At 40.0% G+C, this 27,829-nt stretch overlaps 1 protein-coding gene across 2 annotated transcripts; it reads left to right on the forward strand.

Annotated features, from left to right (window-relative positions):
- Positions 1-123: 123 nt before the first annotated feature.
- Positions 124-25,841, forward strand: LOC149578879 (uncharacterized). Of its 2 annotated transcripts, XM_089832334.1 has the most exons (6): positions 124-514; positions 611-718; positions 24,597-24,761; positions 25,003-25,174; positions 25,342-25,415; positions 25,507-25,841. In XM_089832334.1, exons 1-6 carry the CDS (start codon positions 176-178, stop codon positions 25,579-25,581), a joined length of 933 nt encoding a protein of 310 aa, XP_089688460.1. In that variant the 5' UTR covers positions 124-175; the 3' UTR covers positions 25,582-25,841. The 2 variants fall into 2 exon arrangements, with proteins under 2 accessions (XP_089688460.1, XP_089688468.1); XM_089832342.1 differs by lacking the exon at positions 24,597-24,761.
- The last annotated feature ends 1,988 nt before the right edge of the window (positions 25,842-27,829 follow it).

Below are 27,829 nucleotides of genomic sequence, written 5' to 3' on the forward strand. Positions count from 1 at the left end.
AGTGCTAGTTTATTCTAGTTTGTTGGGCAGGTGTGAGTCACGTCAAGGCCTACGTGTTTCATTTTTGACAGAGCAAATATTTTCCAAGCCCCAACAAAATGGCCGCCCAAAATATGTGTAACAGTTGCAACTAATAATTATTTTGTTCATCCGCTTCGATTTTTTCACAAAGATAATGAGCATGATTAGGAGAAGACTAGGTTTGAGCAAAGTCTTGAACAGACTCAAGTGCCTGCCCATTTGTTCATTGGTTCATTCCACTTACTACCGCAGATTTGATGCTCACACCACCCTTCCTCTTTATCAGCCTCCGCCATTGCGGAGGCATGAATTGGGACTCTTGCGCTACAATTCAAGGGTTTTTTCAGACGATACAACTGTACCCCCTGAAAATGTAGAGTCTGGATCCATTCACACTGAACAAGAAAACAAGGAGGACAAGGAAGACACCACGACACATCCTGATATCAAAGATGAGAAGACTAAGGTCCTGGAAGCGGCGCTTGGATATGTGGTATGCATTTGCTTTAGTTATTTTAATTCGTTTGTTTGATCAAATTCATTAAAGGGCCTTGTGATTTTAAGTAGGGGAATTTTGGGTTTTGTACAGCCAAAACTGGGGTGGACAAAGGCGGCTATGTTTGCCGGGGCAAAAGAGGTGGGTATTTCACCCGCAATTGTCGGTGCATTTCCTCGGAAGGAAGCTGCACTTGTTGAGGTATGCATTATTTGTATGTCATGCTTATCATTTTAGCAGCATATACAACTGTTATTTCTTGGCACTTAACAATTTTACTGGAAAGAAAGTAGTTTTCTATAATAGTTCTGCGTGCAGGATTTCCCTTTTGTGGAAGCTTTCCCGGGGATTTTTGTTTTACCATTCTTAGTGTCATGCCTGGCCAATTACAAGAGATGACATCTTTAATACAATATATAACTGCAGCCCTTTAACTCACATCTAAAGCTTTTTGAAAGAAGATGGCAGTGATTGAATTAAAGAATATCAAGGGTACTAATTTGCTAAATTGAAGAAGATTTAATCATAAATAAATTAAGAGTCAAGTCAGCTTTCCATGTAATGACCCTTTCCAATAGGCCACGAAACAAAACCCTAAATATAATACACTGTCAAAGTATATTGCTGAAATAAGGAAATAATAGTGCCAATGTAGTCATTCAATGACAACCAAATGTTTTTACAAATGATATGGCAATTTTCAGCACCAAAACATTATGACATGGCACATTACAGACAAACCCTAACTGGCTGTATACAATTGAGAACTTGCTACAACTACAAACTGAAATGAAGAACCTGGATTGATCAGATACTGGAGACTGATTGCTGAAGATGATATGGTGAAAGTGCAACTCCAGTTGAAACTCCATACCAGCAATTAAGCACAAGTGAAAGGACTGAAATATCCTTCCCATAGCTGCAATAATTCAGGTGATCTTTCACACCCTCAAAATTGCGTACCAATTGAGAGTTTTCGTTCTCAATGGCCAATTGTGACTACTTGTAGAAACCCTAGGCTCCACAACACATTAGCAAATATCAATAATAAATCTCCATGATAGGCAATGAGCTCTCAATGCCTATTTTTTTTTTTTTCCTCGATAGGTCGGCCTCTTTTTTTAATTATTTCTCTGCTCCTTCCAGCAACCTCTAGAACATTATTTTATTTAATGACTTTATAAGATATATCACTTAATTAAATATAAAGTTACCTTGTAATATGTTTATTTATCGATAACTTTATAAATAATTAACTCCTCCAAAACGGGGACATTATAGGTCCGCCCCCCCAAAAATTGCTTGGCCTCAAGCAATCTTAATGCTGGATGTTGCAAATTCACTTCTCCCTCCCAAGTAGCATCTTCAATAGGTAAATCTTTCCACTTAACCAAATACTCTATGATTACTCTCCTGCAAAGCTGCTTCTCTCTACTATCCAAAATGGATTTTGGCACTAAGATCAATTTTCCCTCATCATCCAAGGGAGGTAATACTGCAGAAGGCATCACATTTTGACTCAACGCTTTTTTGAGGCATGATACATAAAACACATTGTGCACTCTACTATCTGCAGGAAGCTCCAACTCATAAGCCACCTCACCAACTCGCCTGACGATCCTGAATGGTCCATAATAGCATGGCTTGAGTTTCTCTACACCACTCTTCTTGAGAGTGGACTGCTTATATGGCTGCAACATGAGGTAAACCATATCATTTACCTCAAAGCTACGCTCAGTCCTCTTCTTGCTTGCATACTGCTTTTGCTGGTTCTAAGCTCTAGCAATGTTGTCTCTGAGAGTAGCAACTATATTCTTACTTTCCTGTAATAGTTCACCTGCACGGGGTACCCAACTGTCTCCCAACAACAAATCTAAGAAACTAGGTGCCTCATAACTGTAAAGTGCCATGAAGGGTGTCATTTGTATAGTCATATGGTATGTAGTATTATAACAATACTCACAGAGATATATCCATTGGACCCAAGCTCGCTGTTGATAATTCCTCAAATACCCTTCCACCCATTTGTTTACAATCTCTGTTTGACCATCAATCTGTGGGTGATAACTAGTGCTAGGTGTAAGCTCACTACCACACAACTGAAATACCTCTTGCCAAAAGTGACTCATGAAGCGGCTGTCCCTATCACTCACAATGCTCTGAGGCAAACCATGTAATCTGAAAACCTCCCTGAAGAAGACCTCTGCCACCTGAGTTGCTGAGTATGTAGTAGCAATAGGGAAGAAGTGAGCATATTTTGTCAGCCTATCCACCACCACATAGATACAATCGCGCCCCTGGGCCCTAGGCAAGCCCGTAATAAAATCCATAGAGATGCACTCCCACTTCCTGTCAAGAATAGGAAGTGGTTGTAGGAGCCCTGTTGGATAAGTGTGCTCTTGTTTGTTCTGTTGGCAAACCTGACACTCATGCACATATTGCAAAACATCAGCCTTAAGTCCCTTCCAAGTGAACCGTTCCCGTACTAACTTGTAAGTCTTGAAATACCCATGATGGCCTGCTGTAGGTGAATTATGGAATGCTCTCAAAATCAACTGCTTCACTTTCGATCCTGGGACTAAGTAAATCCTGTTCTTGTAAATAATCAAATCATCTATGAGAGTGTATCTGGTGTCGATTGTTGTTCCCTCCACTTTAGTAGAGGCCCATGTCTCTTTGGCATATTCTGCTACAATCAAGTGTCGCCAATCCTCTGATATCTAAATCATAGAAGTGAGGTGTGGCCTACGGGATAAAGCATCTGCAACAATATTCTGTGTCCCCTTAACATATGTGATATCAAAATTATATGCCTGTAACTTACCCACTTTTGCTGACGATCATTCAGGTCCCGCTGTCCCAAAAAGTGCTTCAAACTATTATGATTAGTTTTAATACAAAATTTGTTGCCCACAAGATATTGTCTGAATTTGGCCAAGGCATGCATGATGGCCAACATCTCCTTATCATATATGCTGAATGATCTCTTAGGCCCTCTGAGTTTCCTACTCTCATAAGCTATAAGATGCTTGTCCTGCATGAGTATAGCACCAACTCCCTCTCCAGAAGCATCACATTGAAGCTCAAATGGCTTCGTGAAATCAGGCATACTGGGCATGTGGTCATTATTTCCTTGAACTGTATAAAACACTCCTGTGCCTCTCGAGTCCACACAAATGCCCCTTTCTTCAGCAACTCTGTCATGGGCGCTGCATGTCGTGAGTAGCCATTGACAAACCTGCGATAGAATCCACATAGACCAAGGAACCCTCTTAACTATGTAAGGTTCTCTGGTGGTGGCCAATCAACAATAGCACGGATCTTTTCAGGATCCATTCGCACTCCTTCCGCACTAATGATGTGTCCAAGATACAACAATTCTGTCATCCCCAAATCACATTTGGACTCCTTGGCATACAAGGACTCCCTCTGTAAAATGCTCAATACTGTCTCCAAGTGCTCTAAATGTTCCTGCCATGTCCTACTATAGATCAAAATATCATCAAAGAACACCAACACAAATTTCCTCAACCGATGGTGGAAGACCTTGTTCATAGTGGACTGAAAAGTGGCAGGTGCATTAGTCAAACCAAAAGGCATGACTAGAAACTCAAAGTGCCCACAATGACACCTGAAAGTAGTTTTCTCAATATCTTGCTCTCGAACTCTAATCTAGTGATAGCTTGATCTCAAATCAATTTTTGTGAAATAACAAGCCCCATGCAATTCGTCTATCAACTCATCGATGTGTGGGATGGGATACCTATTCTTTATAGTTCTCTTATTCAACACCTTGTAATCAATACACATTCGTAGAGTACCATCCTTTTTTTTTACCAAAACAACAGAAGATGCAAAAGGTGACTTACTTGGTCTAATGTATCCCATTGCTAGCAACTCCTTGATGGTCTTCTCGATCTCATCTTTGAGTCGTTTTGGGTGCCGGTATAGTGTGATCATGACAGGCTTAGCGCCTTCCTCCAGCTCGATAATGTGCTTGATGCTTCTGTCTGGTGGCCTGCTTGGTGGAATCTCGCTAAAAACCTTCTCATACTTGATTCTCAATTTTTGAATATTTGGATGATATTTAGTCTTATGCTGCTCTTCCTGGGTAGGCATCAAGGCACATATTGTCGCCCACTTTATATTATTATGCCTGGCTAATCTCTCCATCCATCTAAGTGAGATAGTCCCGACATCACCATTACGAATAGCCTTCAGCACATGAGTCCTGCCATCCATTGCGAACCGTATCTCCATATCCTCTAGTCTTAGAGTAACCTCCTTCAAAGAATGTAGCCACTGCATCCCAAGTACTATGTCCATGTCACCCATGTTGACCACATGATACTCTGCCTTGAACTCATAGTTGTTCAGGTGCAAAGGTAGATCTCGCACCATCCTGTCACAGCGAAGATATATCCATCAGCTACCTTGACTCTCAATCCTTCAAACTCCTCAGTAACGAGTCCACGCCTCTCCACAAATCGTGCATCAATGAAATTATGTGTGGCACCTGTATCCAATAGAGTAATAACCTTCTGCCCTGCCAAGACTCCTTGGAGTTTGAAAGATCCCTCTCTTTGAATACTAGACAGATGTGCCTCCTGTAAATGTAGCTCTGGAGCCTCTTTTTTCTCAGCACTATCTATCTCCTGTTCACCCTCTACCCCATTAGGATCCTCATCATGGTGCTCTGAGCTGTTTGAATTTGAAACCTCGTAATAAGCCCACATCGCCCGGTTAGCTTTCCCCTTAGGCCTCATAGGACAATCATGACCAAACTCATAGGGACCTTTGCAAAAGAAGCATAGCTTCTTCCTACGTAGGTCATTAGGTGTTTCCTTATCCAAGGGTACTGTTGACATGCCTTTTGAGTCACTAACCTTCTCTTTACCCTTGCTGAATTCCCCTTTGTTATCTCTAAATGATGAAGAACCCTTCAAACTAAACCGGTTTGCTGGAGTAGCAAGTTCCATACTGCGGGCTTTCTTCATGGCTTCCTGTAATGTAGGAGGATCAAAAGCCTTTACCCACCCCTTGAGTGGTTCAATTAATCCCTCTGTGAATAAAAATGACTAGCCTTCGTTCTGAAATGTCAGGCACCGTCACTGCAAGATTCTGGAAGTCATTGATAAATTGTTCTAAGCTTCCTGACTGTCTCAATTGGGCTAACTCCTGGAAATAAACTTCAGGATTTTTTCTATCAAACCTTTCTATCAATCTATCCATGAATTCCTGATAAGTGGTTATCTGATTGTGTTGTAATGTGATCATGCCATGTGTCCACCAATCATGTGTTGCCCCATCTAAGTGTAAAGTGGCATACTTGAGCGCTTCAAATTCTGTCATAGTCTTCAGAGATAGGAAAGTATCCACCTTATGAATCCAAGCACGAGCAGTCATTTTTCCACTGCCATCAAATGTGGGTAATACCAACTTGTTGGTGACTCGATGCAACTCATTGTGTTTATCTGCCTGCTTCTGCCTGGCAGCTCTGTAGTTCAGGTACTTGTCAAATGTCCACCCATCCTGTACATATGTTGGTAATGAATCCCACTCATTCCTTGGTTGTCGAAGTTCATCTACAATACATGTTACCATAGCATCAGGTGTGCGTGCTGGAGTTTCTTCCCTAAATGTAGGACGTGTGGGTTTGTCAGCTGTTCTAGACCGTGTCCTATGTTGTGATCATGCTATGCTCCTGTCATTTTGGTCAGTATCATGATTATTTCTCCTGTTTTCCCCAATTAAATGTTGCATCATAACCATCATTGCCTGTGTACTTGCCTCTATTGACTGTAGGAGCCTCTCCTGATGCTGTAAAGTCTCATCATCTCGCACACTTTTGGATGGGCTTTGAGAACGTCTCTCAGCCATATTCTTAGTTATGCTGGTTCCTTGTGTAAATTGGCTAGATAAACCCTATCAGGCTGGCAAGAAACTTGTTCTGATACCACTGTAATGACCCTTTCCAATAGGCCATGAAACAAAACCCTAAATTTAATACACTGCTAAAGTATATTGCTGAAATAAGGAAATAATAGTGCCAATGTATTCATTCAATGAAAACCAAATGTTTTTACAAATGATATGGCAATTTTCAGCACCAAAACATTATGACATGGCACATTACAAACAAACCCTAACTGGCTGTATACAATTGAGAACTTGCTACAACTACAAACTAAAATGAAGAACCTGGATTGATCAGATACTAGAGACTGACTGCTGAAGATGATATGGTGAAAGTGCAACTCCACTTGAAACTCCAAACCAGCAATTAAGCACAAGTGAAAGGACTGAAATATCCTTCCCACAGCTGCAATAATTCAGGTGATCTTTCACATCCTCAAAATTGCGTACCAATTGAGGGTTTTCATTCTCAATGGCCAATTGTGACTACTTGCAGAAACCCTAGGCTCCACAATGCACATCAGCAAATATCAATAATAAATCTCCATGATAGGCAATGAGCCCTCAATGCCTATTTATTCTTTTTGCCTCAATAGGTCGGCCTCTTTTTTTAATTATTTCTCTGCTCCTTCCAGCAACCTCTAGAACATTATTTTATTTAATGACTTTATAAGATATATCACTTAATTAAATATAAAGTTATCTTGTAATATATTTATTTATCAATAACTTTATAAATAATTAACTCCTCCAAAACGAGGACATTACATTCCAAAATGTATGAAAGAAAGAATACTCAAATAATAGTTTAAAGGCCAATCTGTAGAGTCTAACGCGACTATATATGAGTTTTGTAACCATCCATACTTCCACTATGCACCCACCTTCAACTATTTGTTCATATTGAATTTCAGCTTCCAAAGGAAAAACTATGAGAAAGTCTAGCTCAATGTTCTCATTGATGCCTCTCATTAAATGACTAACCTAAATTCTGGGATCAGTACCAGATGTTAAAACTTCATCAGGGTTGCCTAATATTTCTAACTGCTGAGTCTATTACTTAGTTGCTGACGCTTCTGTAGGCTTATACAAAAGATAGACTTGTTTACCCGTGGAGCTTGTCGATGCAAATAGTAAACACTCATGGTAGCTTCTGGGATAATGCATTTCTCCAAGTTTCATGGATGCCAGGTCAGGTCTATGTAGTTTTCGGGTAAATAAATTTTTTATGGGTTTTCCGGATGGCTATTAAGAATCAAAGATAGCATTTGAACATTTAAAATTCAGATTAAAATAAAAAGAAACCAAAGTTACAGAATCTGAATATTTTAAAAATTATCTACAATATGTTAAATCTGCGATGGCAGTCAATAATTTTAATAATCTATATGCTAATCATATTGTGTTTTTTAAATTTTATTTCAACCAAACGAAGAACAACTGAGCTGGGAATCACATGTTATAGCTAGTTATGAAGTATGAATGAGCTGAGAATGAGAAGCGATAGTCGTCAAAATGCTAAGGCCTGAAATATGATATAGTTGCATTGAGCAAGCAACACTCAGAATTTGGAGTCATCATCCAATAGAAATCTTCAAAACCGCTCATTGTTGGAACTATGTAATGTTCCCTAGGTTGCAAATTTTAATTAAAATAGAGTAGGCTTAGAGATACCTTTCCTTTTGATTGAGTCCTTGCAAACAAGTTAGGAATTATTTATATTCATGAATCATAATTCATAAAATAGATCTCTCTTTAATTAGAAATAAGCATCTATTAGAAGTATATATCTAATCACAAGATTTCTTAAATCAGTTTAAAAAGACTAAGTAGGGTGTGCTAAAGATCCTCTACCCTAGGCCCAAGAGTGGATATACCATCCCTCTTGGCCTCATGTGGCCTGTGCCATCCATATGAGGTGGAGTACCTAGTGAGGTGTTCTATGACCCTTCCTCTCAATCTTGCCATTTTCATCCTACTTCCCATGATTGAACTAATGCATAATGCATTCACTTACCTTGATAAGGAGCATGTGGATCATTCACAATAGGGTGAAGTCCATCCTTTCTAAGCCCAAAGGCAGCACCCTTCTCGTCCCTTTGGCCTTGTTAGGAATCTCAGTACATATAGAAAGTTCAATATTATGCATGTATTCTGTATATCAATAATAAGTTATCAACAGCATTTCCTAATCGTTAATGAGAAGATATAGATAATATCTACAATGCTGTGCTAAACGGACATAACAACAATGCATCATCAGTTAGTCTTGTTCAGATATAAATGGTACTTATTATACCATGTGTAAGGAACTCATACCGAAGACCAAAGTATAACAACAATGCATCATCAGTTAGTCTTGTTCAGATATAAATGGTACTTATTATACCATGTGTTAAGGAACTCATACCGAAGACCAAAGTCTGAATCTGCTGTGTATTATTAATTTCTAATGTGAAATCTGCTTACTTCCCTTGTGATTCAATTTTTTTCTTATCATGATGCATAAACTCCTAGGTCTCATACCACTGGCTTCTGTGCCTGAATATTATTTTTGTATCAGATCCCTGCTTGATCGATCACGGTTCTACCCTTCTGTGACTGATTTCTTTGTACCAAGGACAGATCCTTAGTTCTTACCTTGGATTGTCTGGTTTCGTGTCTTCTTTTGTTTCTTCTCAGTCACCGTTTGGTGCTCCTGTTTTGGTCGGCTCTTTTGTTTGTATGCACAGTCCCATAAACCCTTGTGGTTTTTTGTTGGACATTAATATTATTATCTTATCTTATCTCCCCCAATGCCCTTGGAATGGTTGATCTGTCTGCTTAAATACTCCTCATTTTACACGGAGCACTGCGTTCCTTTGAATGGTTGTCATATGTGCAAGGGTTGCAACTCTTCATAGTTATTTTCTGTTCTTAACTAATAACTGTCTATCTTTGTTGCTTTTTGTTAAAGTGATTACTAAGGAGGGCAACGGTCATAATTAATATTATTTGCATCTACTTATATAGATCGCTGTTATCATTTACATGTATGAATTACTGTCATGATGCATCGATGCTGTTCTTCCCTTTCTCTGTAATTGTGTTCTTTGTATTGGTTGCTGCAGATGCTTCAATCGGTCTTCTCCAATTGACTTCCATGCCTCCTTTTTTATATCCTTCATTTGAGCGCTGAGTGATCTTTTTTATCTTAAAGGGGGAGCAAGTGGTTGCGTTTCTTAATCTAAATGCAACACTTCTTAAGTGATGCCTCTTCCTTTATGACCTTTTGTCCCTTCACTTTTGGTTGTTTCCATTTTTTAAGATAATAATCATACCTCATTAATTTTTGTTGCTCGCTTCAATAGATCATGCAAAGCAAATCATCTTTTATTAGTAAGAAGTGTTTGTGTTAATCTCTATGGCGACAGGGGGTACGCTGAGCATTATTTGTTATTTAATCTGCTATAGAATTGTGGCTATCCACTCGATTATGGATGGGAGTCACTGCCTCAATGCTGCTGTAGGTTGTTGGCTTGTATCCACGTTTATGAGAAAATCACAAATTCTTAAATAAGATAATTTTTTAACAAGTAACGTCTATTTAAGGGATCCCTTATGTCAAGGACATGACAAACTACTTGTTTTGCCTTGTGCCTTAAGTTTAACATATGGGACATTAAAGATTATGTTGGTGTTTCTAATTTGACTTAAATCATAAATGCATCAAATTAGTCCAATCTTTTATCATAATCATAAATTGTGAGGGCTTCTACAACTCAAGATTTTTTTTCTAATTAATGCAAGTTTGATTTCTATATGTTTAAGGAATCCTTTTTTTTTCTAATTAATGCAAATTTGATTTCTATATGTTTAAGGAATCCTTTCTTTGAAAAAGACAGAAATAATGCCAATGAGGTGTTACGGTTGTAAAAGTATAAACATGGAAAAGCTTAATTAGGGAATAAACTAACAACTCTGTTCATTTCTTTCAACGTGTTAATTTCGACATAATTGAATTTGATCCATGTAATAATATTGAAGTATAATGGTAAATATAACAGTTTTCAGATTTCACCAATTAAGCCAACTAATACTAGAGCTGGAGTAGAAACTGGTAAAGGAAAAGGTTATTATTGTTAGCCGACTGGATGGTTCTGGCGGTATTTTCTATCCTGTAGCCGACGGTCCGGCGGTGTTTTGTATTCTGTAGCCAACGGTCCAGCGGTGTTTCTGTATCCTGTAGCCGACGGTTCGGCGGTGATTCTGTATTTTGTAGCCGACGTCGTCGGTAAATAATTTGTAGTGGATAGAATAATTGTGGCCGACGGACCCCTTCGGGAAGGTTCGGCGGTAGTATTTATATCCCGTTTGGGATCTTTGTAAAGCATCATTCATCTACGATTGCGAATATAATTCTGCTGTTCGTGTTCATTGTTTGTATGCGTTCATTTCCTTTACCTGTACGGTAAACATTTGGCGCCGTTGCCTTATGAATCTGGAAGGTGGGAAGAATGAAGATTAATGCCAAATTAGCTTAACAAAGATCGAAATAAGGTGAAGGGAAAAGATGGAATCTGTATTGCGCAGGAGAATTTAATTCTAGCATAGCAAGCCGAACGCCGACGAAGATTTCAGAAGATTGCCGACGGAAACCGAAGTGCGGAGGAATTGTTGGAGGAGACTCGGCAGCGGGTGGAATTGGTGGAAGAAGCACGAGAGGAGTTCTTGAATTTGTGTTCGCCGAGGGAAGAAAATTCCGACGGAAGAGCATCAACTCGCATGGCTCGCAGTGCCGACGGAGCACGAACGTGGAGTGACCTCTTCGTCCAGGATAGACTTTCGCGGGAAACAATTTCGAAGGATCCTTCTTCTTCACCACGGTTCGCAGTTGTCGACACCTCCAGTGTGGGAGTGCAGACTGCCGGTGCAGGAGTTCAGACCGCCGGTGTAGGAGTCCAGACTGCCGGTGTGGGAGTGCCGACCGCCGGTGTGGGAGTGCCGGCCGCCAGTGTAGGAGTGCAAACCTCCAGTGTTATGGCGGGACCCAAAGAAAAGCTGCCGAAATTTGAAGGTGATGGTACAACCGACCCCATCCGACATTGTAAGACATGTGAGATGATGTGGCGGGCAAATGGAATCACAGATGCCGACGAATGGGTTAGGCAATTTTCGGCAACCCCACGGGGTGTCGCGATTGATTGGTTTTCGGATATGGATCTGCAGAAGCTGGATACTTGGGATAAGATTAAAAAGGAGTTCTTGGTGGAGTTTAAACTCTTGCGGGATGATAATGAAATCGTAGCGGAAATTTTCAATACCAAGCAGGGGAAGCACGAAACTGTCCGTGTCTATGCCAGGAGATTAAAAGACTTAATAAACAAAATGGAAAGCAAGCCGGCGAACGGATTGCAGAAAAGGTGGTTTGTGGACGGCCTACGCTCATAGTTGCGAAGGAAAATGAAAATTGTACCACCGTTGTCATATGTGGATGCTTATAACAGAGCACTGGACTTTGAAAGTGCGCACAAGACAAAGAAGAAGAAAACTAGCTCCTCTGACTCTGATGACGACGAATCTGCTGGAGATGATAGCAGCGACGACGAAGGTAGTAGCAAAAAGGTTTGTGCCTTACAGGAGGATATGGTTCGAATGATGGAGTTTAAAAATATGCAGAAAGAGCCAAAAGGTACTGAACTGTGGTGCACGGAATGTAAAACCGACGGTCATACTAAAGGATCGTGTCCGAAGAACCAATTCTGTGACATCTGTCAGATCATGGGACATTCGACAAAAGACTGCCCCTTTAACATGAAAACAAGAGGATCTCCGTAGGTGCTTCTCACACAGGAGGCTTCCCCGTCAGCTGGTAACAGAGACACGAATGCCGCTGGCGCTACATTTGGAGGATACAGGAATAATCGGCGTGGACAGAATAACAACAACAATAACAATACCAATACGAGCAGAAGCCGGATCCAGTATGATGCAAACGGACGACCGATTATTCAGTGCCGAGCATGTAACTTGTGGGGGCATTTTGCACGGGAATGTCCAATAGCAAATACACCTCAATTATTATGCAGATGGTGCGGACCCGACGATCACGAAGATTCCAAGTGTCCGAAGGTTGGAGTAAACTTGATCACTGTTGGCACGGATGTAGAGGAGGTTCTGGCAATTACACGGAGGCAAGTGGAGGAAAAGAGAAAAGTGGGGAAAGTCCCGCGGACAACTACCTATCTGCGGGCGCAGAGGAGGAGGTTCCCGCGGACAGTCTGTCCGCGGGGTGTTATAAGCCCCGCGGGCAGATGTCCGCGGGCATAACATTTTTAAAGCATCCTCTGCCAAGGGAAGCCCCGCGGGCTTAAAAAACTTTCTGCGCTAAAAAATTCTGAAATCTCCCTCGCCAGAAGAACTCCGTGGGTAGTCTCCGCAGTTGCAAGGGAAAATCTCCTCCGCCAGTAGAACTCCGCAAGTAGTCTCCGCAGTTACAAGGGAAAAGACCGCGGGCATAAAACAAAAAGATCTCCGCCGTTAAGCTACGTTGCCTATTATTATCATACAGTGAGGCCGTACGGATGTTGTGTAAGCCGGTAATTGCAGTATGAATCACAGCGACAGCCATACCGCATTTTGTAGTTGATACACAGTTCTTGGTTAAGTTGTTCCTCTCTATTTAGACTGGTTGCACCGATATTTTTCTCTCCCATGGGGGGACTGGGCGGACAATTCTTTTCCGCGGATTTACCGACCGTTTCCATTGCCTGCCACGGAGAGTAAGGAGGGACTATATAGGGAAGACGATACCATTTTGCATGGAGTCAACGGGTAAGCGGAAGCCGTGGAAGAGTCAGTTGGTAGCTAGCATGGAGAAGAATTCAAGAGTTTTGGCATCGGGAATTTGAATTGCAGGCCCTTCCGGTTCCAGTAGCAAGAAATAGAAGACCAAGGAGGAGCTCACTTATCTCACCGTCCAGTTTGAGAGTCTTAGTGGAAGCGAATCTGGAAGTGGTGGCAGGAGACCCCTGAGGCAGACCAAATTAAACAAATTTTGGTGCGGGCACAGGTACATTGGGCTATTCAGCTTCCCATTTTTTCCATCCGGTTGTTTGAATCAGTATTGCGCACCATGATAAAGACATATAGCGCTCCGAACAGAACGAGTACATTCCTGTACAAGCAACATCAGATGACAGTGTCTTTTAAACCTAGGGATTTCACTAGGGTTTTCGGCATCCTTGGCCCCGATGGGAGGAAAGTGGAAATCAGGAATCATAAATTGTCACGGGAACGGAAGGAGCATTGGATAGATCTAGTGTACAGGGACCTTACACTCGTGGAAAGGGAGACAGCTGTTCAGGGGACAAAGTGCAGAGGGCTTCGCAGAGACTTTATTCGGGAGGGTCATTGGCGTTGTATCATGGATGTCATCAAGAGCAGGTTGATAGGCGCCACCTGGGCCTCAGATATCGCATTGCCGCAGATTGTGTTTATGAATGGTATCATGCAGGGAGTGGTATATGATTGGGCCTCAGTACTTGCCGACAGGATGGAGGAATTCATGACGCTTCAGCACCGAACATTTTTTATGCCGCACCATGCCATCGGGTTGTTTCTAGAGGCTGCAGCTAGCCAGATTCCAATGGATGGCTTTGAGGCTCCTCCAAGGGGCAAGTTGGCAGACGGGGAGCCTCCCATATTCTACTGGCGACACTTAGATACAGGAGGATCAGCAGTAGGTCACAAGAAAGTACTCTGCGAATTAGCTCCTTCCGGAGAGACAGATAGCGGACGGGAGGGCACTTTGATGAGTGACGGGGCTGAGTCCGTGGAAGAAGAGGAGAGCACATCGGCTGAAGTTGACGGTGAGACAGCAGGTAGTGGGCCCACATTCTTTACCCCTCCTCAGCTGTCAACTTCAGTGCACTTGACTACCTTTTCGACAGTCATTCCGGCGTTTGGTCAACACCGTGCTCCGGTTCTTATGACTCCTCCAGCGGAGGCAGATGTCCCACGGACAGTGACGGAGGTGGTTCCACAGGCACTGACGGATGATGTCCCACGGACAATGACGGAGGTGGTTCCACAGACAGTGACGGATGCCGTCCCACAGATAGTCGTCGAGTCATTGTCGATGGCTGTAGTGGAGGTGATTCCAGTTGTACCTGCAGATGTCGCCGTCGCAGTCACACCGGGAGCACAGTTGCCACCACCATAGTCTGAGCCGCAGGTTCGGTTGGAGGTCATTGATTGTGAAGCAGTGGTCACCGTTTCATCATCCTTTTTAGCAGAGGCCGAGTCAACCTAGCCAGTACCGGGGACGAACATGGAGCTTGTGCAGTTTGACCATCCGGAGGTCATGGATAGAGCTAGTGAGTTTTTGAGGTAGCAGTTTCGACTCACTCCGGTGAAGCGGGGTCCGTCCATTCAGTCTCCTAGGCGTTCAGGAACATCACCAGCAGTACCAGTGCCTCAGCTTCGGGAGGAGGGAATGCCACATGCTGTGGTTGCGCCAACAGCAGAGAGGGCGGCACCGGATGTGGGCATGGCTCTCGCTGATGAGGAGAACAGTGATGCGGAATGGTCGTTGGAGGCCTTCGCCAAGGAGGACTATGGGTCGAATGAGGATAGGTGCCGGGATTACCTCAAGACTATGAAGTCTGCATTGAAGAAGGGGCACGATGTGGCAATTCAGGCCCTGACTCGGTGGAGGGAGTGGCACTTGATCAGAGTGTATATCCATGGGATTTGTCCTCGGCGATTTCAGACTTGCTTTATAGACAAGGGCTGGCCGGCAACGGAGACAGCTGAGATGTTGGCAGATTAGGCCACCGAGCCGGAGTTGGGACCCAGTGACACCCCTATGATGAAGCTGGCACATGAGATTGTGGGACTGTACAAAGATGTTTACTACGGTCGTCAGCATGCGGAGGCGAACAGGGTTGCAGCAGAGAGATCATTGGCAGCTGAGACTGAGGCTAGACACTAGCCGCCGACTTGGCCGACCAGCAGGCAGCATGGGCCACATAGCGAGCAGCACTACTGGCAGATTTGTCAGCAATGGTGCAGGAGAGAGACGTGGCTAAGCAAGGTACGGAGGCAGCGGTTCGAGATAAGGATGCGGCTGAGCACGAGATGCAGTTAGCCAGGACGCAGGCCATGGATGCGGCACTTCTTCTAAAGGAGGCCGTCGAAGTTAATTCTTAGATTCAGACAGATCTCCGCATCAGGACAGAGCAGGTGTATGAGTTACGTCGCCAGCAACACACTTCTGGGACGCCTCCTCCTCTCTAGTTTCTTCTGTGGTCTGTAAGTTGTCTCCTAATTTTGTTAGTCGTCAGGAGACGACTGTTTTTTTGGGGGGGATGGTGTTAGCTGACTGGATGGTTCCGGCGGTATTTTCTATTCTGTAGCTGACGGTCCGGCGGTGTTTTGTATTCTGTAGCCGACGGTCCGGCGGTGTTTCTGTATCCTGTAGCCGATGGTCTTGCGGTGTTTCTATATTCTGTAGCCGACGTCGTCGGTAAATAATTTGTAGCGGATAGAATAATTGTGGCTGACGGACCCCTTCGGGAAGGTTCGGCGGTAGTATTTATATCCCGTCTGGGATCTTTGTAAAGCATCATTCATCTACGATTGCGAATATAATTCTGCTGTTCGTGTTCATTGTCTATATGCATTCATTTCCTTTACCTGTACGGTAAACAATTATTTGACAATGGAAACCAGAAAATATATTGCATAAGACTGGAAGAATGATCTTGGAAAGTTTCAGCTGATTCTGACTAGCATAGACATAGGAATTAGTGATTGGTGCCGGTGTACGGAACACATGTTCAGAAGTGGAATACCCATCCTATAATGGTGTGCTGCAGTTCAACAATGGGATGTTGAGGACTTGTCTTGGAACTTCAATAACCTAAAAAAGTGTCCAATTGTGTGATGCATGCTGGTGTCATGTGATCCAGGGATTTTTTAAATTTCAGGGGTTGCTTACAATAACTTTTTGAGTCTTGTGTTGCTCATTGAACCCTAGAAATTGTTCTCTGTGCTTTTGTTGTTTTAGTCTGAAGTAGGGGGAGAAAATCAAGGTTTAGCTTCTAGGGAATTTTCCCACATTTAACCTCCTAGTGATATTTTCAGGTTCTTTGTAAAGATTTAGTGTGTTCGTAGGTGAAGTAAATGTGTTGAGTGCAAACAGGTGAAATAACTAAGCCTAGTTAGAAATCTAAAGCTCTAGTTGTGTTGTGCCTTCGAAATAGAGAGGATGACAGTTGTGATGAAGGTCATTGGAATGATTTGAGCAAAGTGATAAGGGTTTTTAGGGCTGATCTACACCAAGAGAGGGTAAGGAATGTGAATCTCAGAGATTAAGAATGGAGGAGTCTAGGACAAAAGAAAGGGAATAGTAAGCAAATAGTGAGAAGGAAGCTAATGGAGAGGAACAAAGAGGCACTTTGACTGCTGATGTTCAACAATAAGCTTGAACAGCTTGCATCAATGGAGTAGAGGCTCTTGGAGGAAATTTTCTCTAAGATTGTGGATGAGAAAGTAAGGTAGAGCTTCAAAATGAGGATGAAAACCTTTTAATTTCTTGCCCGGGACTGATTCTTGTCAGAAAACTTAGTAGGGTATGGTTAGAGTTAGGGCTTTATTGTATTGTCCCCATTCTAAGAGGTGAGATGAGTTGAGGGTTGGCCTATTATCTGAACCTGCATAGGACAATGTGGTGATTAGGGGATTCATTCGGAGGTTCATTGAGCATTGCAGAGGCTCTACGAGCCATTTTGAGCTTTTTTATGACAGTTCCTACTTTTAGGGAGGTCTCCTATTTTTTAGGGAGAATTGGCAGTTGACAGGATGACCCCCAGGGGGCCACAGAGCATGACAAAGGACTCTTGAGCAGTTTCTGGCATTTTGAGCAAGGTTCCTATCAGTTAGGGCGGCTTCCTATTTTTTGGGAGGAATTGCTAGTTAGCCTGCAGGGTTTCTGTCAGTGCCAGTGATCACAGTACTAGAGACAGGATTCAGTCTGAACTCCAGATTGCATTTTATTAACAAACAAAGAAATAATTTAATACTTCATGTTAAATAATTTATAATAATGGTCATGGACCCATTTTCCTAGGCAAACAACTTAGATGTTGTGTAAATAAGATGTGGATCATTATAATAAACTGCCTAAATTTAATTAAGTTTTCAAAATAAAGTAGGGAAAGCACTAAATGGTTCGACTTGGCTTGGAGAGGCAATAAACTTAAGCATGGAGATCTCATTTGCATCGATGTTTGTTAGTTTTTGCCTAAATTTTGTGGAGAGAGCTCTGTTTAGGGTTTTCAGCAAATTCTCAATCCAAGAACAAAAATGCTTGGTATTTATAAGCCTGGACGTTCCTCCAGATTGCTGGTGAGTTGAAATTGTTTTGTTCTATCAGCTGAGATTAGCAGAAGAGATTACAGTTTGGACCTTAAGAGCACAGATCAAACCATTGGAGGCAGCAATTTAGATTTGGTTTTTGATTTCCAGCCTAGCTGTACCTTCAAGACAGTGCTGGCATCATGTCTCTAGGGGCGAAAGTGTTTTTTCAGTTTGATTTTGGGCAGACTTAATCGTCTTGCATAGCAGAGGTCCCAGACTTCATTTCATGCGGAAATTGTTCAACTGCAGCCAGCCATACAGTCTCTGCTAGCCATACATATTCCCAACAGGCGACGTCAGCCAGGGTTTCATGATTGCAGCAGATCTGTGTGATGTGAGTGCCCAGAATTGTGAGCTGCAGCCATAATTCACTTTTTGGTTTTATTAAAAACTTATCAGCAATTCATTGTCTCATATTTGATATTGCCCTGGTATGATTTCATGTGATGTTTTTTTTGGCAAATTCTAGAATTCAAAGTGGATGCAGATTAGTATAAAAATTGCTGTATTATTTGTTTCAGTCTTAGTTACCGGATGCTCTCCCAAAGGCCCCAGATTTGGATACGGATGCAATTAGATGCGGGTGCTGATTCTGATGCTTGTGGATGCTCACAGGGAGCATTACAGCTTCCTTCGCATCAACAGCGCATCCACAGTGAGCTGTAATGCTCCCTGTAGGCATCCCCAAGCCTTCCTGAGCACCGTGGGGCCCACAGAAGTAAAAAAAAATGCCAAAAAGTGACTTCAACTTCAAAAAATAACTTAAAACATGTGCTAAAAGATGTTAATGTTTGAAACCAGAATATCATAAAATATATAACAGAAGCTAAAAACATAAGAACAGATTGACACAATTATTTGCCCTAGGAAAACCCTCCTACATGAGGGGAAAACCCAGCCACACCAAGAAATTCGATCCTTTATTGAGTGTACAATTGAATATAAAACTTCACAAGGTTATTTTGACACCCAGCAAACCAAATGAACTTCACCGATTCTCAATACAAGAAGTATCAGCACACAAAATGTATACAGTATAAAAACAATGTCTGAACCAGATAAACCAGGAGTGTCTGATACAGATTCCCACCACATAGATTGCTAAAATCCTCTGATGTATCACTCAATACAGAGGTGGATATGATACAGCTCCTTGTTCGACACAATAATAATATAGCTTTATGCATGTTATCGTCAACCTCTCCAATCTGTAACAGGACCACTGTTACAAAAACCAGTGACACTCTTCAATGGGTTGTCAGCAATTAACAAATATGGACAGTTACCAATCTTCAGCATGAACTCCCGTAAATATCAACACTCATGGGAATGTTGCATGGATACACTCAACAGGAGAGGTTGAGAAAAAGCAGCTCATGAAACGTCCAACCAGTATATGGAAGTGCCAAGTCATCGAGAGGATGAGCCATGTCATCACACATTTCAGCCAAACAGACAAAGAGGAAGGTAATGTGCAATAATGGTAGTCAGCTGGAAGATGACAATAATATAATCACTATGCTGATAGAACTCGTGAAGGAACCAAATAGATGCGATGCTGTCATAATAATCTCACTAAATCTGGGACCAAACAATATGCTGAGGATTCACGAACAGGAGATGAACATATAAGAAGTGATCTACAAAAGCTTTGATGTAAGAGAAAGAACAACACTGCAACCAACACAGGTATGAAGGAGCTCTATTGCAGTTACTTCAACTTAACAAAGGATAGCTTGGCAGAATGTCTGTAATTAAAAACAAGGCCAAGAGGACAGCGCCATGGAGAACTGACAAGGGAATCATTTGACACTTAATGGACTAGATTTCAATGTCGCTAAACAAGAACTAATATTTACAATGCAGGAGAACTATCCAAAAAGATATAGGTGTTTCTTAAGAGCTGGAGTATGACACTTAATGGACTAGATCTCAATGTCGCTAAACAAGAACTAATATTTACAATGCAGGAGACTATCCAAAAAGATATAGGTGTTTCTTAAGAGCTGGAGTATGAAGTGGAGTATGACACTTAATGGACTAGATCTCAATGTTGCTATACAACAACAAAGATTTACAATGCAGGAGAACTATCCAAAAAGATATAGTTGTTTCTTAGGTGTTTCTTATTTTACAACACTGCAAATCAACACAATATTAATAAAAGCTGACTCCAAAAGCTAATGAGAGATTTATTAGTGTCATGATGCATTTAGAAATAATTTTATTGGTCCCATTTGGACCTGATTTCCCAAAAAATCCATTCTTGTGAACACAAACTTATATGAAATGGCTTATTTGAATATTTGTGAACTGTCAATTGGCATTTAATATTTATCTCAATCAATGATAAAGTCACATAATATCAAATGATTTATTTCTGTAGATTTCTTGCAATTTTTTAATATATAAATGCACCCAAGCACATCCCCCTCCCACCACAAAAAAGGAAAAGTCATGCATCTGTGCACCTGAATCTCGCATCTGCACCCTTTCAGTTCAGTCAATTTATTTGCTTTCCAAATTATTGAATTTAGAAATTTAAGATTTTGAGTTGGACACTAGCATCTGAATGCATGTGTCTACATGCAAAAGTGTCTTTTGGGAGTTGGAAGCTGAAATTTTTGTGGTATATTGTCATGTCCCTGCGATAATTAATCAACCCAATACTCTTTGTTTGAAAATATCAGAGCACTTCTGTCTTTAATTTGGACCATATAGAATATAATGTTAATCATGATATGTTAAAGGAAGGCCATTTTGGATTGTGATTGCTTTTGATTTGATGGTCATTGAGACCTCTATCATTAAGATTGATAGTGCTTCAGAAATTAGTCAGTCACAGCAAAGGACATGTCCCTTTGTCCCTCTTAAGAGATGTATATTGACAGACTTTCATTTGTGGAAGGGCATCAAACAGAAGCAAGGAGGGAAAAAGACAGATAAGAGTTATATTTATAGCAGTCTGAAATATACAGCTTCCAGCAGCATTAGAGAGAAGGAAAGGTCATTAGCATCTTTCATCAATTAGCATACAACAATATCCTTTACAACCATAAGAACAGAAAGCAATCACAGATCAAGCATAACAGACTGCTGGGTATTTCAGAACCGTTACTACCAGCATCCAGTAATCTAATAATGACTATTGGTATTAGCATTGCTTATACATTATTTGTCACTCAATTATCTTATATATATGTTTATGATTAGAGATAAAATGTGAATGTCAAATTCTGTTAATAGACCTCTATTATTATAGAGGGAAAGAGGTGTAAGGGATAGGGGATTTGGGAAGATTGCCATCTAGGTAGGATACCTTGAGTGGATGTCCATGTTGCCTGCCACTGGGCCCAAGAGGGCTAAAATTCTTCTCCAGGCTTAGAGGGGACAATCGAGGAACCACCATGATGATCTTCTCCCCGACTCTATAATGATGACTATTAATCTTAGGAGATGAAGCATGGATAGGGAAATCAGGTACAAGCTTCTCATTATGTAAGTTACCTCTGATGTTACTTTTGGGTTTAGTGATTGATGACTTCAATGGACTTTTTGTACTTTTCTCCCGCACCCTAATTTGTTTGAAATGATGCTATAGATATTATATGAATATCATGTGTTATGGACTAAACCTAATAGTGGATATATATTATACATGTGTATGTGTTTCTTATGTTATGGCTGTAGGATTCAAATCTAGGATCCCACTATTTAAAAGAGATATTTTACTTGATAAGATGTAACCCTAACCCTAATTTGTTGCAGCTGTGATTTTAACGGCAAACTCAAGGAAAATCACAAAGGGCACATTACAATTGGTATTAGAGCACCTTTCTTGCCACCCGTGAAAGGTAGTTGATGAAAAATAGCTAAAGGGCTCAAAGGGCTTTGGAAAAGAAGGAAGCGTCCACCATGAGTGAACAAAGAAGCAATGAGTCGAGGGCCTTCATGGAACAAACAATTCAAACCATTGACGCTCTTATGGAACAAAATGTGAAGAATGAAAGGACCAACCAACTCCTTAGTTTAGCCATTTAAAATATAATTAGTAGTGGACGGGATACTAACTCCAAGTGCATTGAGAGGACATTTGAAGTTGGAGAATCAATATTCTTGCGGCTACAACCATATAAGCAATCCTCCATCAAGATAATTGGAGCAAAAAAATCGTAAGCTCTGATTCTATGGACTATATAAAATAATGAGGAACGTAGGCGGGGTAGCCTATGAATTGGAGTTATTTGAAAACAACTGTATCCACAATATCTTTCACGTATCTTGACTAAAGAGAACTCTAGGGTATAAGTCACCACTGTATAAAGTTATTCCCACTAGATGGGGAGGTAAACTATTCTTTGAAACAAATGCCATGTTCAACACAAGAGAGAGAAGTGATTGAGGAATAAGACTGCTCAAATTCTTGATAAAATGGAAGGGCCTGCCACATGGGAAGAAAATGAGATCTTCAATCATTCAAACTTGAAATTGCTTGAGGGCAAACAATGTCAAGTACGACTGACTTTCATGTCCTTGGGATAATAATTCGACTCAATATTCATGTTAGGAAGTATTAGAGCACTTTCATCTTTAATTTGGACCATATGGCATATAATGGTAACTTTGATCCGTTAAAGGTGGAACTTTGGATTGTAATCGCTGTTTATTAAGAATTGTAGTCAGTGTCATTAAGATTGTTATCAGTGGAGCAATTAGTTAAGGAATACAAATATATGAAGAGACACCTCTCTTCACAAAAGTCTCAGTCACAACAACAAACATGTCTCTTCGCACCCCCTTAAGGGATATATACTAAGAATTTGATTTTTGGAAGGGCATGATGATACTTATGTAATCAATGCAATCTAAAATTATAATTGGTATAGGTTATTAACTTATTTGTTATCATCATATTGAGAATCGTATTTATGTTGAAGGTTGTTGGTGGTATCTCCCTTGAAGTGGACTACGAGGTTGCTCCCTCGAAGTGACATTAGTATCAAGTGTTTACAAAACTTTTCATATTATATTCTTCTACTATGCAAGTTATATCATAATTGCTTCACTTAATTTTTTTGTTCTTAGTAAATTAGAAAAATCATTATGAACTTTTGGAATGATATCAAGTATATAATTTCTCAAATGTCATCATCTTTTAACTTTTTCAAACGATCGGTTAATAGACATTTTTTTTCAATCTTTCACAAACCTTACAACTGTTATTTTATTGTTTTGGAGATGTCCAATTCTTTAACAGGAAAGCATTTTATTTGTTGCAATGCTTTCAAATTTTATAATGTTGTTTTAAAATTTATATACTTGGTTCCAGGACTTTGTGATTAAAGCCTGCGATAGACACTACTTTTTTGACAATTTCTTTTGTGAAATCCTATATTTAATTTACTTTATAGATAAATTGTTATGTTTTATACTTGTTACATGCAAGATATTTTTTACTACTCCATATTGATTGCCTTATTGGGAATCACTGTTACAAAATTTTGGAACTTGATATTGCACTATGATCATAAAATCCAAAGAAATCATTGAAAAATTAAAAAATGTTAATTTTTTACTTTATGGCTCAACTTTTTGTGGCAAAGTCTTGGTGACACGAGTCTTTGAGTCAGGAGAGTCCATGGACTTTGCTAGGACGTAGTTGAGTTAGAGTCGAAGGGCCAAAAAACTCTGGAGCCCTAAATTGGATTGCGACTTGCGAAGTCCTGTAACATTGATATGAATATCACATTTGTGGACTAACTTGAATAATTTATATATATATATATATATTTGTGTGTGTGCGTGCGTGTTTATTATAATTGTAGGACTTAAATCTTGGAGCACACTATTTGAAAGAGATATTTTACTTGGTAAGATATAACCCCAACCCTAACCCTAATTTGTTGCAATTGTGATTGTAGTGCAATATGGGAAAATTAGGAAGGGGACATTACATATGTTTTTGATGTTTGGGGTCTTAGTTACTGGGAGCGTGTACCTTGCCTCCGAATTTGGAACCATTTGGATTCAGATCTTGGTGTGCGATACACACGAGTGCTCACAGGGGTTTGATTTCTCCTTGTCGATGCGTTCAGATGCTCAATTCTCCTTGTGACTACGCATACAGATGCATTCTCAAGGAGAAATCACACTCCTTGTGAGCATCCAAGTGCATCTAGATGCCCAACGCCTAATTTTGTATTAATTTTTTTTGGAAAATTAAAATTTCACTTAAAGCACATGTTTTATTTATTTATTTATTTTTTTTGTTTTTTTATTTTTTATTTTTATTTTTTTAATTTAGTAAGTTGGCTGGTAAACATGTTTTTGCTGACTGATCGAATCTCTCAGATCATTTGTATAGAACTTGCGATCATAATCTTGTATTACATTTATAGCACTGTCCTCTTTGATTATTGTTTTCTCTTTGATTAAGTGCTCTAATACCTGTTGTTTTGCACTATCATTCACAAAACTCTTCTGGACACAACACATATAATCTGTTTAGTGTGTTTGACCCTAGATAACAACTACTCTAGATCAACATTATAGTCACTCTTTCACGGTCTGATGATTAAACTGATTAATAAATTTATATCAGCACTCCGTGATAAAATGTCTCAAAATGAGTTGTGATATGTTGATTTAAGGTTGTTGGATAAATTTACATCTGCACTATTCACCTTGGAATTTATGTTTTTTTTGGAATTAATGGAATTGGAATGTGAAGAGGCATATAGTAATTGTTTATTTATTGCAGTATTTCATGGATGATTGCCTGCAAAGGCTAATGGATGAGATTGAATCACGCAACGAAGAGCTTTCAAATATGGTGCTTAAGGATCGCATTGCAAAACTCATTCGCATCCGTCTAGAAATGCAGGCTCCCTATGTTTCTAAATGGCCTCAAGCATTAAGCATCCAGGTTTATTGACTAGAACCTCCCTCCAGTATGGGAAAGCCTTAAAGATCTCCCTCTTTAGTAGGCTATATTTGAAAAAACTTGAAGAGATGAAGGAATGGTGCTTTAGCTAGTTTGTCTGCTCTCAGATCTATAAGTATTTTGATTTGCTTTTCATACAGCTTCCATTTGTTGTCTTATTTTTGTTCACATATCATCATATATTTTAGTTGTACACTAAGACATTTATCTTTTTATTGATCAGGCAAATCCACTTAATCTTCCAACAAGTTTTAAGCAAAGAGCCATTTTAATAGATGAAATTTGGCATGCCGCTGGTGATCGCTCAACCGATGCTGATTGGTATGCTAAGCGTACAGTTTTAGGAGGAGTTTATACAGCAACAGAGCTTTACATGCTAACTGATTACTCACCAGGTTGGGAACTATCCTGAATAATTTTAGCAGTATCCGGAGTATTTTTAGTACTGCTCAATGTATTAAGCATAAGTATCCTGAATAGTTTTAGTACTAGGTATTTAGTGGAGTAATTCAAACAATGAGCTTGTTATTAATACTCTTTTTTGATAATATCGTTGAGCCAGAGTTTAGGGAGACTTGGTCATTTCTAGACAACCGTGTCCGAGATGCACTTGATTGCCGCAAAACTGCTCAAGAGGTAGTTGCACTTGCCTGCACATTTTGTTAGTAGGCTAAATTTCTATTGAGACCGGAACTGATTAATTTTTGATCTTTGTTGTGAAAAAAAGGCCACACAATTGGCAACAGCTATTGGTGCAGGAATTTCTAATACATTCCAGGCATTTCTACGCAGACAACCATAGGAGATATTTGTCTCCATATCTTTTCAAACTAAATGTCTTGTGATCATTCACAGCAAGTGTAAATGGAACCCCAATTTTTGCTAGAACAAATGCAGAATTTGTAATTGACTGTAAATTCTTTCGTACACTGTTGGAGTTGGTGTTTTGTAGTGATATAATCGGTATTGGTTTCTTGTTCAAGATAAATGAGTAACAGTTTCTGTTAAGTAGTTGAAGCAAGTAATAAAGGATATGGTAATCAAATAAGATTTTGTATTTAAGACCTTGTCTTAATATGCTATGAACTTGATGTTAATTTTGATTCCTATGGCTGCTGCTCACTCTCTTTCAGATTTGAATCTGCAGGTGCACTGCAAGCATTTATAAAATTTGCACTAACAAACAAAACATACTTGTGCATATTCTTTTTTCAAATAGTAAGGGGCTATAAATTTTGATTTTGACCTGATAGATCACTATGTTCAATAGAACCTTCTTTGGAAAATTGCAAGAAGGTATGGCTCATTCAAGCAGTTGTCAAAATTTACCACATTTCAGTTAAATAATCTAAGTAAATTCTTAAAAGCTTTACGAGTTTGTTCCAATTTTCAAACGTCTCACGCCAAGATTTCATGCTTTTATTTATTTCCCAGTATTGAACTGTCAACTTTTGACGTGTAAATTAAGATGTAAATACCATCAATAATATCTACTATTTGTAAGGAATGATTAAAATGACGATCTGCCATTTTCCGTGGTAAACACATCTTGAATCTCAGGTGAAGGATATAGTTGTATATTACAGTTTACTATAATCAATGAGCATTTGTAATAACTGACAACATTTCTTATAAAATTCAAAAGGTACCGCGCTTTAACTTGATTTTGAGTGTCAGATTTCATGGAGCAGCAGAATTTTTAATGACAGTATGTGGTTTTTGTCAATTTTTTAGAACATCTCTTAACCTGGGTAAATGAGTGTCATCTCGGCATGGACACAGTTTTTTGGAGATCGTATGGTATAACTATTTTTTACAGAAAGGTGCTCCTTTTATGACAAAGGGCATGTGAAAGTAGATGAACAGTCCCAATTCAACAGTTTCACAACTTAAAGGTGCAACACCATGAATTCAATCAAGATCTAACACCTGACGATTCTTTTCTTGTTTGACTAACCTACACCAAACTCATCAAGGTGAGTTTCAGTTGTGTCACGGAAATCAGGCAGACTGAAGACAGCAAGTCCATTGTGGACAGAACAGGATGGGTACTGGAGCTCCATGTGGACGTGCAGCTCCTTGGCGTTGTGGTAGCCTTTCAACTGCTGCGGCAGCTCTTCTGAACTTACTAGGAACAATTACCCTTTAGACTACTATAGGTTCCGCTCACCAATTCCTGTGCAATCTGATGTAGATTTAACTGTGAAAAAAGGATTACATTCCCTGTTCCGTGCATTCAACAGAAATTTCATCTAATCTGCATAAATTTTAGGGAGGCAAAAATAACTCGTAGCACAAGTAGATTTTACAATAAAAGGTCACAAATGACCAAAACTAGAATATCAAATTTGAGTATTTTGCTAGTGTATCGAATGCAAGATCCCATATGCACCATGGTAAGCCATATTTAGTCACGTAAGTTTTACATAAACTATTTCCACAGCCAAAAAGCTCAAGCTATTCAAACTGAAATGATTAGCAGCTCTCACCCGAGAGTTTTGCAGCTGCATACTACATTTTGTCCATTTTAGAGAGTGATCTAACTTCTTACCATAAAAATTACATTGCAGTGCTTAGTTATCCACGATCAGGTCTCTAGCTTTAAGATTACCGAGTGAAGGCAGTAGGCATTTGGAAGTCGCAGAAAGAGAAGGGTCGATTCATTTATAAAATCTCACCTGCATGATCATAGAGCAGAGTCTCTATTCGGGAATCATGATTATAAAATTCAAATTAATTGGGTCCCTGCCTCTTATTTCATTTACCTCATTTGTAATTTTAAGTGACCTGATAATGCCAGTCCCCGTCCTGGCTACTTAAAAGTATCTATGAACAAAGGGTCTTAGCTTACTGATATTTGCAGATCTAACTATTGCAATAAAGAACAGTTACTAAAATGCAGAAACAGACGTTGTGTTCTCTTCCTGGTTGTTCTGATGATGGGTCATTGTGTTTGATCTGAAATGTTGACTACAAAAAAAATTACACGGTGTTAATTTAGAAACAAACGCATTGATAGACTTCATTGTTTGAGAGTTCCAAACAGCTTT

The sequence above is a fragment of the Cupressus sempervirens genome, chromosome 1 (genome assembly GCF_028749045.1).
Source record: "Cupressus sempervirens isolate cs-2001-9-10 chromosome 1, ASM2874904v1, whole genome shotgun sequence".
NCBI lineage: Eukaryota > Viridiplantae > Streptophyta > Pinopsida > Cupressales > Cupressaceae > Cupressus > Cupressus sempervirens.